The sequence below is a fragment of the Heteronotia binoei genome, chromosome 4 (genome assembly GCF_032191835.1).
Source record: "Heteronotia binoei isolate CCM8104 ecotype False Entrance Well chromosome 4, APGP_CSIRO_Hbin_v1, whole genome shotgun sequence".
Taxonomy (NCBI): domain Eukaryota; kingdom Metazoa; phylum Chordata; class Lepidosauria; order Squamata; family Gekkonidae; genus Heteronotia; species Heteronotia binoei.
The window spans coordinates 170,994,703-171,008,270 of NC_083226.1; the positions used below are offsets into that span (position 1 = coordinate 170,994,703).

Here is a 13,568-nt window from a genome sequence, read left to right on the forward strand (position 1 = left end):
CTTCAATTATATTCCTCTTTTATTGTTATGTCTATTTGTCTTTCTTCTGTTCTTCTTCTGCCACCCTCTAATGCTTTTTGTTCTTGTTGTCTATGTTCACAAAGTTTATTTCAAATTATTCCAAACGATTTTCCAGCAGTCAAAACCCCATCTTCGGTGGAGAGACAGCCGCAGGAATTCACTGCTAAAAACCGTCTCCCCACCCTTTATCCCGTCTAAATCTTCCAAGTTCTGTGCACAATCTCTTTAACTCAGTTCTTCTAAAAGCCAGCACCAATCCTAGACATTCTCAGTCAGCAAAATAAACGCCATTCCTTTCCCACCTCATGGTTTCACTTTCCAGCACATGGATGTCGCCATTGCATTGACTTACACCCATACTTTCAAACAGTCCTCCTTTCCCTTTCCGTCTCCTGCACTTTCTTTATCCTTCCGACTCTAATACTTTACAGTTTATTTTCACTTACATTTCTCTGTCCGTCTTTCAACCATCAATTACTTACTCAGTCCCTCAATCTCTCCGGCAGTCGCTTTTCTTCCCGAGTCCAGCCGCGTCTGCCCGCCGTCCGCTTGTCACCCCGATCAGCTCCACTTCACCCACCCGTTTTAGACTTGCTGAATGTCTGGGTCTCTTTCTTTCTTCCTGTTGTTTATTAGTTCCCAATAATTCTGACTCCTTTCTATTCTCTTCCTTTGTACTGTTACTTCAATCTTCAAACCGTTTCATTTACCGTTTGTCCGTCTCGTCTCTCTCACCTCTCTTCTCTCCGCCCCGTTTCTCCGCTCCTTCAGCTTCTTTCCACGTTCTGCGTCTCTCAAACAAGGAGTCTCTCCACAACACCTTTGCCGATCCGATGGTTACTTTTTGGGAATATAGTTCCAGCTTGAAAAGTCTTGATGTTGATTTAAGCAGCGGATGAGAAATGCTGCCTCCGTCTGCTCCCTTATCCGGTGGCCCGGTTCGTCACATAGGTGTTGCTGGGCATCGGCTACAGGGATTAAAAGGAGCTGAATGGAGAGCCTCCGCACCCCATCCAGTCTCCTAAAAGCACCCCAGACTGCGATGCGTCTTCTGACGCTTCTTAGGGGGTACTTCCAGACAGAAAGCCCCCCCAAATGCCAGCAAACAGAGCTTCTCCCGGAGCTCGGGAAAATGCTCAGCGACACCACGCCATTACACGGAAGTCAGTTGTTATCAGTAATTTGGAATGGAGAATTGGCCAGCGATTTAGGCTTCAGCTCTTGAACCTGGCTCCAGAAATCACCTTCAGGGTGGAATTCAGCGAGTTTGCAGTTGGAGCATTGTTAACCAACCTTTATCTGTAAAGATTATGATGATGATGATATTGGATTTCTATCCCGCCCTCCACTCCGAAGAGTGTCAGAGCGGCTCACAATCTCCTTTACCTCCCCCCCCCCCGCAACAACAGACACCCTGTGAGGTAGATGAAGATATTGGATTTATATCCCGCCCTCCACTCCAAAGAGTCTCATAGGGGCTCACAAACTCTTTTACCTTCTCCCCCCACGACAGACACCCTGTGAGGTGGGTGCGACTGAGAGGACTCTCACAGCAGCTGCCCTCTCAAGGACATCTCCTGCAAGAGCTATGGCTGACCCAAGGCCATTCCAGCAGCTGCAAGCGGAGGAGTGGAGAATCAAACCCGCTTCTCCCAGATGAGATTCCACACACTTAACCACTACACCAAACTGACTCTCTCTAAAGGTGTACTGTTTCTTCAAGATCTGTTGATATAATGAGGAAGAGGCATCTCAGAGTTTGTATTCCTCACTGTTGAAAATTAGGTGTAGTAGTTAACGAACATTCTTTCCAGGTATGGACGTCAAATCTTTTATGAATGCTTGTTCTGAGACAGCCTCAAGGGCAAACCTTGATCTCTGTACCCATCCCTCCCCTAGGGCTTGTGTGCACCTGGTGTCCCACCATGGCAGGCTGGGAAGGGGCTGTGGTTCACTGGCAGAGCATCTGCTTTGCGTGCAGAAGGTCCCTAGTTCAATCCCTGGCGTCTCCAGTTAAAATGACCGGGTAGGAGGTGATGTGAAAGACCTCAGCCTGAGACTCTGGAGAGCCGCTGCCGGTCTGAGCGGACAATACTGAGCTTGGTTTTCTTGGCCCTGAATCAAGGCTGGCGGCTTGCCGTAGCCGCTAGTTTCAAACAGGAGCCCACATCAATGCCTTCCTATGGTCTGTTGGCTGTTCTGTAGTTTCCAGATGGCGCAGTCAATTCAGTTGGAAGCAACAACGCGGCCTCAAAAGTTTAGCTCTGTCAGCCTTTTTGAGCTTTCAAGGGGCTTGCAAGCTTGCGAGAGCCAGTTTGGTGTAGTAGTTCAGTGTGGGGACTCTTATCTGCGAGAACCGGGTTTGATTCCCCGCTCCTCCACTTGCAGCTGCTGGAATGGCCTTGGGTCAGCCGTAGCTCTCTTATCTGGGAGAACCAGGTTTGATTCCCCACTCCTCCACTTGCAGCTGCTGGAATGGCCTTGGGTCAGCCCTCATAGGAGTTGTCCTTGAAAGGGCAGCTTCTGGGAGAGCTCTCTCAGCCCCAGCCACCTCATAGGGTGTCTGTTGTGGGGGGAGAAGATATAGGAGATTGTCAGCCGCTCTGTGTCTCTGATTCAGAGAGAAGGGCAGTCGTTGTCTTGCTCAGGGAGGCCTTCTCATCTTGTTCCCTTGGAACTTACCCATCCATTAAGTTTGTAATATTTTATTATTTCTGAACATCCAATATTGGATTTTTTATACTATCTCTTAATACCTTATATGTTATGGATATTTATATAGAATTGTTATATCATCGTAATCTGCTCTGGAACTTCAGGAAAGGACAGAATAGAAATCTAATAAGAAAACAACCACATCTGATGCTGCAATTCTGTGTGTGCTTACACGGAAAAAGACCTAACAAATATACTTGAGCTTGGTTATAGTTCGGTATAGTGGTTAAATGCACGGATTCTTACTAGGGAGAACTGGATTTGATTCCCCACTCCTCCACTTGCAGGTGCTGGAATGGCCTTGGGTCAGCCATCGCTCTCGCAGAGCTGTCCTTGAAAGGGCAGCTTCTGGGAGAGCTCTCTCAGCCCCACCTGCCTCACAGAGTGTCTGTTGTGAGGGAGGGAGGAAGGGAAAGGAGATTGTAGGCCGCTCTGAGACTCTGTCCTCGAAAGGGCAGCTTCTGGGAGAGGTCTCTCAGCCCCACCTGCCTCACAGAGTGCCTGTTGTGAGGGAGGAAGGGAAAGGAGATTGTGAGCCGCTCTGAGACTCTTTGGAGTGGAGGGCGGGATATAAATCCGATATCTTCTTCTTCTTCATACAAGATGAGCAGGGATAGACCCAGCTTAAATGATGGTAGTGATAGCAGGATAGCACTGAAGTAAGACACAGCGTTGCCACAAGGGAGGCCAGCTGATGGAATAATAGCTGGAACAGGATGCCCACTGTCTCAAGCAAAAGCCCGGCGGAATAGCTCCGTCTTGCAGGCCCTACGAAACGGCAGTAGCTCAGATCTCCATAGGGAGCCGATTCCACCAGGCAGGGGCCAAGGCTGAAAAGGCCCTGGCAAGTTGGACGTCCTTTGGGCCAGGGGTGGTCAGGAGGACGCCTGCTGTAATAATATCAATGAAATCAGTAATCATAAGTGTTACTCTGGAAAAAGTAAAAACCTGAAATGCTGACTCTGCTATTAAATCGTCTTATTGCATTGGCCGGCTGTATTATTACGCAGGTGGCAGTGTTTCAGTGGAATATGGGGAAACCACTGGTCAAGTGGCAGCGGCAGTGCCTATCTTAATGGAAGACCAAGATTTTGTAACCAGCAGTGGTCCTGAATAGAACCCTTAATCATCTTTCTTTGCCCTAGGTGTCCCGAAATGCATTGGGTGCCTCGTTCGTTGCGACAAGGAACCTCCACGGCTCCAGGGCGAGTCTGCAGAAAACCGGTGAGTCTGAACGATTGCGAGCGAGTAAAGGAGTAAGCGCTGGTGATGGCCTCGGATCATGGCCCTACTAGCGGCCGATACGCCCTCTTAAGCTGTGAAGTCGCATGAGCAAAAATTCTACTTTGTGAGCTGCCGGCACGGAAGATGCGAGCTAGTGCCTAAACCAGTTTGCTCGGGGGCCATTTTTCCGAGTGAAGACAAAAACGTGTGAGCCAGAGGCTAAGAAACCAGGATAGCTCACACTAACTCAGCTTAGAGGGAACACTGCTGGTGGCTGCGGTCAGAATGCTTGAGCTTGACCTTTTGACTTTCTAACTGGTGTTGCCTGGCTGGTGCCAGCTGTTTCTCCGGCAACAGCGACGTTTGCTTGAAGCATTAAAGGCGAAAGTGGATCGTGATTCCTCTCCCCAAAACGTACGAGTGACAGACCTTGATTTAAGTTAATTGACGGAGCAGTACTTAAAGTTAATCTGCCTGACCCAGGGGAACACGGCAGAATGGAGTTCTGGAGCCTCTTTGTGGGAACAGAATCCTCAAAAAATACTTAAAAGTTTGTGAGGGACACCTGTGGGTGTCTCCTTTGTTTCCCTCTGGAGAGTTCCAGTATCTCTTTTTCCTGAAGAAAAGGCATGGTGGCTTCCATTTTGTGCCTGCACCCATCATGCTTTGTCAGAACTCCAGAGGCGCCTGCAAGCTCAAAAAGGTTGCAGACCCCCTGCCTTACTTCCTAGGAAGCCTACACTGTATTTTCACACACACACACACCCCGCACCTAGCATAAGAACATAAGAGAAGCCATGTTGGATCAGGCCAATGGCCGATCCAGTCCAACACTGTATGTCACATAAGAACATAAGAGAAGCCATGTTGGATCACGCCAATGGCCCATCCAGTGCAACACTCTCTGTCGTATAAGAACATAAGAGAAGCCATGTTGCATCAGGCCAATGGCCCATCCAGTCCAACACTCTGTGTCACATAAGAGAAGCCATGTTGGATCACGCCAATGGCCCATCCAGTGCAACACTCTCTGTCGCATAAGAACATAAGAGAAGCCATGTTGGATCAGGCCAATGGCCCATCCAGTCCAACACTCTGTGTCACATAAGAACATAAGAGAAGCCCTGTTGGATCAGGCCAATGGCCCATCCAGTCCAACATTCTGTGTCACATAAGAACATAAGAAGCCCTGTTGGATCAGGCCAATGGCCCATCCAGTCCAACACTCTGTGTCACACGCACATATATACTATACACACACACACACTGTGGCTAATAGCCACTGATGGACCTCTGCTCCATATTTTTATCCAATCCCCTCTTAAAGTTGGCTATGCTTGTAGCTGCCACCATCTCCTGTGGCAGTGAATTTTGCGTGTTAATCACCCTTTGGGTGAAGAAGGGTTATCTGTTCTAACCTGCCGCGTTCTGCTTGTTTAGACAGTGTGCGTACTGCCTCTCTGAAGACCCTGGGAAGTTGGAGGAGTCAGTAGGGCAGGGGTGGCCAACGGTAGCTCTCCAGAAGTTTTTTTTTTGCCTACAACTCCCATCAGTCCCAGCCATTGGCCATGCTGGCTGGGGCTGATGGGAGTTGTAGGCAAAAAAAAAACATCTGGAGAGCTACCGTTGGCCACCCCTGCAGTAGGGCATGAAGTACTTTTGGCTTTCCCTAGAGTTGTGTACACATCTTAACATGGCCCCAGAGCCTCGATCCGCAGTGTAAGAAACGACCGGACTTAATTGTCCTAACGTAAATTTTCTCAGGCACTGCTGAAGTTTCCTCTATCCTCGAGGAACGCATTCTTGGGGCCGACACCTCTGCCGAACTGGAGGAAACGGGGCGCGTCCTCTCAATCGGTGACGGCATCGCCCGCGTGTACGGCCTGCGGAATGTTCAGGCCGAAGAAATGGTCGAGTTTTCCTCCGGGCTGAAGGCAAGTTCTTTCTTCTCTGCAGGCACGTTTGTAGCAAATACAGTTGTCTCGGGTTCGAGAGTTCCCCTTGCTCGTTAGATGAAGCACGTCCTAAATACAAAGGGTGAAAGGCATGGAGCGGAAGTCTCAGAAAATAGGGTTTAAGAACAGTGGCGGGGAGGTCCTCTGCTCGACGAAGCCATTAGACCTCCAGCCTAATGTCAGAAGCTGCGGTATATCTAAAATCATAGAGTTTGGAAAGGGCCAGAGAGGCCATCTAGTCCAGCTCTCTTGCCCAGTGCAGGTTCAGCCGAAAGCAGCCCTGATAAATATTTGTCCAGCTGCTGCTAGCAAGGGGAAGCTCGCCATTCCACTGCTGAACGACGCTTACAGTGGAAAAAAAGCAACTAATATTCAGCCAGCACATTTCCACATGTAATTGAAGCCCATCGTTGCGAGTCCTCTCCTCTGCTGCCCTTGCCCTCTCCTTCAACAGCCCTTCAAATGCTTCAAGAGAGCAATTCTGTCCCCCCTCATCCTCCTTTTTTCCAGGCTGAATATGCCCAAGTCCCTCAGCCTTTCCTCGTAGGTCTCCAGGCCCCTGGTCATCCTCATCGCTCTCTTCTGCACCCGTTCTAGGCCAGTGTTGTACGCCGACGGTCACGATTCTTCACCATGTTTCCCAGAACTCTTATCAGCGGAGAACATGCTTGCTGTTTGCAAATGGCTTGGCAGCCTTCACCTGTTGTATTTAGGGATTTGAAGGCCCAGAGCAGGCGTGGCCAGACTTGCTTAACGTAATATGCCAAATAGCGTTTTCTATGCCGGTTAAGTTATAAACAGCGCTTATACATTAAATCACTGAAAGAAATTTAAGTTCAGTAGGGAGGTTTAAGGAAGTACTTACTGAGTCCAGTTCAATTCCTCTCCCCCCCCCCCCTAGATTCTGTTTCCTCTCCTAAAAGGGAGGAAATGTCTCCCCCCCCCCCTCCCCTTCCAGCTTCCAGCCAGTTTGGTTAGTGGTTAAGTGTGTGGACTCTTATCTGGGAGAACCGGGTTTGATTCCCCACTCCTCCACTTGCAGCTCCTGGAATGGCCTGGGGTCAGCCACAGCTCTGTTATCTGGGAGAACCGGGTTTGATTCCCCACTCCTCCACTTGCAGCTTCTGGAATGGCCTGGGGTCAGCCACAGCTCTCTTATCTGGGAGAACCAGGTTTGATTCCCCACTCCTCCACTTTCAGCTGCTGGAATGGGCCTGGGTCAGCAACATCTCTCTTATCTGGGATAACCGGGTTTGATTCCCCACTCCTCCACTTGCAGCTGCTGGAATGGCCTTGGGTCAGCCATAGCTTCTTGCAAGAGTTCTCCTTGAAAGGGCAGCTGCTGCGAGAGCCCTTTCAGCCCCACTCACCTCACAGGGTGTCTGTTGTGGGGGGAGAAAATATAGGAGATTGTAAGCCACTCTGAGTCTGTGGAGAGCCAGTTTGGTGTAGTGGTTAAGTGTGCAGACTCTTATCTGGGAGAATAGGGTTTGATTCCCCACTCCTCCACTTGCACCTGCTGGAATGGCCTTGGGTTAGCCATAGCTATCGCAGAGGTTGTCCTTGAAAAGGCAGCTGCTGTGACAGCCCTCTCAGCCCTACCCACCTCACAGGGTGAGGGGGAAGAAGATATAGGAGATTGTAAGCCACTCTGAGTCTCTGGAGAGCCAGTTTGGTGTAGTGGTTAAGTGTGCGGACTCTTATCTGGGAGAACGGGGTTTGATTCCCCACTCCTCCACTTGCACCTGCTGGAATGGCCTTGGGTTAGCCATAGCTATCGCAGAGGTTGTCCTTGAAAGGGCAGCTGCTGGGAGAGCCCTCTCAGCCCCACTCACCTCACAGGGTGTCTGTTGGGGGAGAAGATATAGGAGATTGTAAACCGCTCTGAGTCTCTGATTCAGAGAGAAGGGCGTGGTATAAATCTGCAGTCGTCTTCAAAATTTGCAGAAATATTACATCTCTGTGTATGTCTACCAGTGCTCAGCTAGAAAGTCTACCAGTGCTCAGCTAGAAAATCTACTTGCTACTTTTATGCTTGCTAAAATGTGTAGACGCTTTTTTTTTTTCTCTCCCTAGGGTATGTCCCTGAACTTGGAGCCTGACAACGTTGGCGTTGTCGTATTTGGTAACGACAGACTAATTAAGGAAGGGGACATTGTGAAGAGGACAGGAGCCATTGTGGACGTCCCAGTGGGCGAAGAGCTCTTGGGTCGCGTGGTAGACGCTCTGGGCAATACCATCGACGGAAAGGTAGCGTGGCAGTTGTATGTACTGGGGCTGCAGTTTAGCTGTTAGGGCCCGACTGTATTTTGAAAGAAATGACAATGTTGTCTTGCCTCAAAGGGCCCCATCGGTTCCAAGACACGGAGGAGGGTTGGTCTTAAGGCCCCCGGGATCATTCCGAGAATCTCCGTGCGCGAGCCCATGCAGACGGGCATCAAGGCCGTGGACAGTTTGGTACCCATTGGCCGTGGCCAGCGTGAGCTCATCATTGGAGACAGGCAGACCGGGTAAGAAGCAGATGTTGACTGCTGAAAAGGCTTTATTTTGATTGCTGGGGGGGCAGGATTGCTGTCGAGGAGGATTTCCAGTCGGACACCCTGGGAACTGAGAGGGGAAGAGCGTTTCTTTTTCTAATCCTCCGTCTTCAAAGAACGTTGTTTTGACTGGGGATTTGCGCATTTGAGATGCACACAGGCCAGGGGTCCAATGCTCCCTCTAAGCCAGGGGTGTCAAATATGCGACCCGTGGGCCGAGTCATGCCCTTGGAGGGCTCCTATCAGACCCCCGAGCAACTGGCTGTCGTCTGCTTCTTTCTCCTTCTAGCTTGCTTCCTTCTACATCACGGCTTGCTTTGCCAGGCTTGCTCAATCACACAGGAGCTACAGAGCAAATCCTATATTTTCTCCATTGAGGGGGGGAGGAGAGGCAGAGCTTGTTTTCCACGCTCTCTCAGTTGCTCAGCAGAGCTACTGAGCCAAGCCTCTCTTCCTTCTATTGGCTGAGGCTCCTTCCCCTGCCAGTCTCCTGGGGAAGGAAGGAAACAGCCGGAGCTTTCTTTGCCCAGTTCCTTGGATCCCATGGGAGAAATACAAAGAAAGCGCCTTTAGGACCAACGAGTGCTAATGTTTTAAGTTTTAAAAACATATATATTTAATTGTGTTTGTCTGTGTCCTTTATAATGTTTTATATCTCTGCTACATAATCTTAAATAGGGACACACAGAGCCCGGCCCAACAAGGTCTCGTTTATGTCAGATCCGGCCCCCATAACAAATGAGTTTGACACTAAGCTGTGGAGTCTTGTGAGCAAAAACTCTCCTTTGTGAGCTGTATCAATTAGCATGCTCCGGGGCCATTTTGCCGCCACTCCGAAGAGTCTCACAATCTCCTTTCCCTTCCTCCCCCACAACAGATGCCCTTGAGGTAGATGAAGATATTGGATTTATATCCCGCCCTCCACTCCGAAGAGTCTCAGAGCGGCTCACAATCTCCTTTCCCTTCCTCCCCCACAACAGACACCCTGTGAGGTAGATGAAGATATTGGGTTTATATCCCGCCCTCCACTCCGAAGAGTCTCAGAGCGGCTCACAATCTCCTTTCCCTTCCTCCCCCACAACAGACGCCCTGTGAGGTAGATGAAGATATTGGATTTATATCCCGCCCTCCACTCCGAAGAGTCTCAGAGCGGTTCACAATCTCCTTTCCCTTCCTCCCCCACAACAGACACCCTGTGAGGTAGATGAAGATATTGGATTTATATCCCGCCCTCCACTCCGAAGAGTCTCAGAGCGGCTCACAATCTCCTTTACCTTCCTCCCCCACAACAGACGCCCTGTGAGGTAGATGAAGATATTGGATTTATATCCCGCCCTCCACTCCGAAGAGTCTCAGAGCGGCTCACAATCTCCTTTCCCTTCCTCCCCCACAACAGACACCCTGTGAGGTAGATGAAGATATTGGGTTTATATCCCGCCCTCCACTCCGAAGAGTCTCAGAGCGGCTCACAATCTCCTTTCCCTTCCTCCCCCACAACAGACGCCCTGTGAGGTAGATGAAGATATTGGATTTATATCCCGCCCTCCACTCCGAAGAGTCTCAGAGCGGCTCACAATCTCCTTTACCTTCCTCCCCCACAACAGACACCCTGTGAGGTAGATGAAGATATTGGATTTATATCCCGCCCTCCACTCCGAAGAGTCTCAGAGCGGCTCACAATCTTTCCCTTCCTCCCCCACAACAGACACCCTGTGAGGTAGATGAAGATATTGGGTTTATATCCCGCCCTCCACTCCGAAGAGTCTCAGAGCGACTCACAATCTCATTTACCTTCCTCCCCCACAACAGACACCCTGTGAGGTAGATGAAGATATTGGATTTATATCCCGCCCTGCACTCCGAAGAGTCTCAGAGCGGCTCACAATCTCCTTTCCCTTCCTCCCCCACAACAGACACCCTGTGAGGTAGATGAAGATATTGGATTTATATCCCGCCCTCCACTCCGAAGAGTCTCAGAGCGGCTCACAATCTCCTTTCCCTTCCTCCCCCATAACAGACAACCTGTGAGGTAGATGAAGATATTGGATTTATATCCCGCGCTCCACTCCGAAGAGTCTCAGAGTGGCTCACAATCTCTTTTCCCTTCTTCCCCCACAACAGACACTTTGTGAGGTGGGTGGGGCTGAGAGGGCTCTCACAGCAGCTGCCCTTTCAAGGACAAATTCTGCTGGGGCTGTGGCTGACCCAAGGCCATGCTAGCAGGTGCAAGTGGAGGTGTGGGGAATCAGACCCGGTTCTCCTGTGAGGTAGATGAAGATATTGGATAAGAGTCCACACTCCTAACCACTACACCAGACTGGCTGCTGGGGAGTGGCGGGGGGGGGGGGGGAGGACCCAGCTACAAAATGGCCACCACGGCTTACCTGCAGTTGCCCAGTGAAGATCCTTGTGCTGTGGCAGCAACTGCTGCCAGAGCGACATATTTAAAAATCTGCAGAGCCAATCCGAAGGCTTGCTGGGAAAAGCCCAATATCGCCGCTTCCGCTTTCTAAAATAATCTCGAAGGGCACTGCGTTAGCGACCCTGACGTGGAGCATTGCCTGTGTTCAGGCATTGCCGCTCCCTGTTCGATTGTTACCGCATCCCATAATGCACTGTGAGAGATCAGTAGCGGCAGACAGGCTGCCGAGGATAACGCTCCGCCACGGCTCCTCCTCTTTTCATGGAGAAGCCGCGATGAGCGCCGAAGGAATCCCCGAACGGAACTTCCAAAGGGCTTGTCACTCCAAGCAGCTTGCAGCGCTGCAGGATCCTGACCGCTTCTCTTACCTCCCTGCAGCAAAACTTCGATCGCCATCGATACCATCATCAACCAGAAGCGGTTCAACGACGGGGCCGACGAGAAGAAGAAACTGTACTGCATCTACGTTGCCATCGGCCAGAAGAGATCAACGGTGGCCCAGCTGGTCAAGAGGCTGAGCGATGCAGGTATTTCGTTTGCCGTGGCTTTTCCGCCGGGGGGAAAAAAACGCTGCTGTTTTCTAAACAGGCCCGGTTGGTATGTGATTTCGGACTGATCAAAGCAGCAGCTCGGATTACTAGGAGCAAAAAAGCCCAACCGAGTTAGCGGATTGCGGCATCATGCTTAAAGAGGTACTTAGGTAAAACAGAGTTATATAAAAGAGAGCCCCATGGCGCAGAACGGTAAAGCTGCAGTCAGTGCTCCCTGCTCACGACTTGAGTTCAATCCCAGCGGAAGCTGGTTCAGGTATCCGGCTTCAGGTTGACTCAGGCTTCCATCCTTCCGAGGTCGGTCAAATGAGCACCCAGCTTGCTGGGGGGGGGGGGGGGAAGTGTAGATGACTGGGGAAGGCAATGGCAAACCACCCCGTAAAAAGTCTGCTGTAAAAATGTTGTGAAAGCAACGTCACCCCAGAGTCGGAAACGACTGGTGCTTGAACAGGGGACTACCTTTACCTTTTACTTTAGAACAGCTGTGCTGTTGTTGTCAGGGGTGGAATTCTATCAGGAGCTCCTTTGCATATTAGGTCACACGCCCCTGATGTAGCCAATCCTCCAAGAGCTTACAAGGCTTCTTTTTGTAGACTCCAGGAGGATTGGCTACATCAGGGGCGTGTGGCCTAATATGCAAAGGAGCTCCTGATAGAATTCCACCCTATTATATTACAGGGGTGGCCAGTGGTAGCCTTCCAGATGTTTTTTTTTTTTTGCCTACAACTCCCATCAGCCCCAGCCAGCATGGCAGCATAGGAGTTGTAGGCAAAAAAAAAAATCTGGAGAGCTACTGTTGGCCACCCCTGTTGTATTATATTATATTTAAAGTTGTGAATAACCTCATCCCTGCCAATGCCAGGTTCTAGCTGATGTACAGCAAGAAATACACATACACAAAACCAGCAATTTAAAACAGTTGCAACCCAATGAACATTATGAAGTGCTGTAATTCTGCTTTCTGGGCATTGGGAGCAGTTCTCCCCTTAAGTGGAGGGAGAAGGGGGGTGCCAGCCCGGCAACCATCACTGTCCTCAAGCAAAAGCCTGGCGGAACATCTCTGCTTTGTAGGCCCTGCGGAATTGTAAAAGATCCCGCAGGGCCCTGGTATCTTCCAGCAGAGAGTTCCACCAGGTCGGGGCCAGGACCGAAAAAGTCCTGGCCCTCGATGGGGCTGGGGGTCACCAGTAGATTTCAACCAGCAGAGCATAGCAGAGGAGGCAGTCCCGTAGATACGTCGGTCCCGGACCGCGCAAGGCCTTAAAAGGTCATAACCAGGGCTTTTTTTGTAGTAGGAACTCCTTTGCATATTAGGCCACACACCCCTGATGTAGCCAATCCTCCAAGAGTTTACAGTAGGCCCTGTGAGAAGAGCCCTGTAAGGAATTCTAGCAGGACCTCCTTTGCCCATTAGGCCACACACCCCTGATGTAGCCAATCCTCCTGGAGCTTACAGCAGGCCCTGTGAGAAGAGCCCTGCAAGGAATTCTAGCAGGACCTCCTTTGCCTATTAGGCCACACCCCTGATGTAGCCAATCCTCCTGGAGCTTACAGCAGGCCCTGTAAGGAATTCTAGCAGGACCTCCTTTGCCTATTAGGCCACACCCCCCTGATGTAGCCAATCCTCCTGGAGCTTACAGCAGGCCCTGTGAGAAGAGCCCTGTAAGGAATTCTAGCAGGACCTCCTTTGCCTATTAGACCACACCCCTCTGATGTAGCCAATCCTCCTGGAGCTTACAGTAGGCCCTGTGAGAAGAGCCCTATAAGGAATTCTAGCAGGACCTCCTTTGCCTATTAGGCCACACCCCCCTGATGTAGCCAATCCTCTTGGAGCTTACAGCAGGCCCTGTGAGAAGAGCCCTGTAAGGAATTCTAGCAGAACCTCCTTTGCCTATTAGGCCACACACCCCTGATGTAGCCAATCCTCTTGGAGCTTACAGCAGGCCCTGTGAGAAGAGCCCTGTAAGGAATTCTAGCAGGACCTCCTTTGCCTATTAGGCTACACACCCCTGATGTAGCCAATTCTCCTGGAGCTTCAGTAGGCCCTGTGAGAAGAGCCCTGTAAGGAATTCTAGCAGGACCTCCTTTGCCTATTAGGCCACACACCCCTGATGTAGCCAATCCTCCTGGAGCTTACAGCAGG

General features: G+C 50.5%; 1 protein-coding gene and 1 non-coding gene across 2 annotated transcripts in view; both read left to right on the forward strand.

Annotated features, from left to right (window-relative positions):
- ATP5F1A (ATP synthase F1 subunit alpha) overlaps positions 1-13,568 on the forward strand; it is a 49,029-nt gene that overhangs the window by 14,696 nt on the left and 20,765 nt on the right. The window contains exons 2-6 of the mRNA XM_060236216.1: positions 3,882-3,960; positions 5,725-5,894; positions 7,992-8,165; positions 8,259-8,425; positions 11,253-11,401. Coding sequence (XP_060092199.1) covers positions 3,882-3,960; positions 5,725-5,894; positions 7,992-8,165; positions 8,259-8,425; positions 11,253-11,401 — 739 coding nt within the window. The remainder of the gene's footprint in view (positions 1-3,881; positions 3,961-5,724; positions 5,895-7,991; positions 8,166-8,258; positions 8,426-11,252; positions 11,402-13,568) is intronic.
- Positions 2,131-2,266, forward strand: LOC132570668 (small nucleolar RNA SNORA2/SNORA34 family). The gene has a single exon (XR_009555367.1). It is a non-coding gene; the product is annotated as a small nucleolar RNA SNORA2/SNORA34 family (small nucleolar RNA).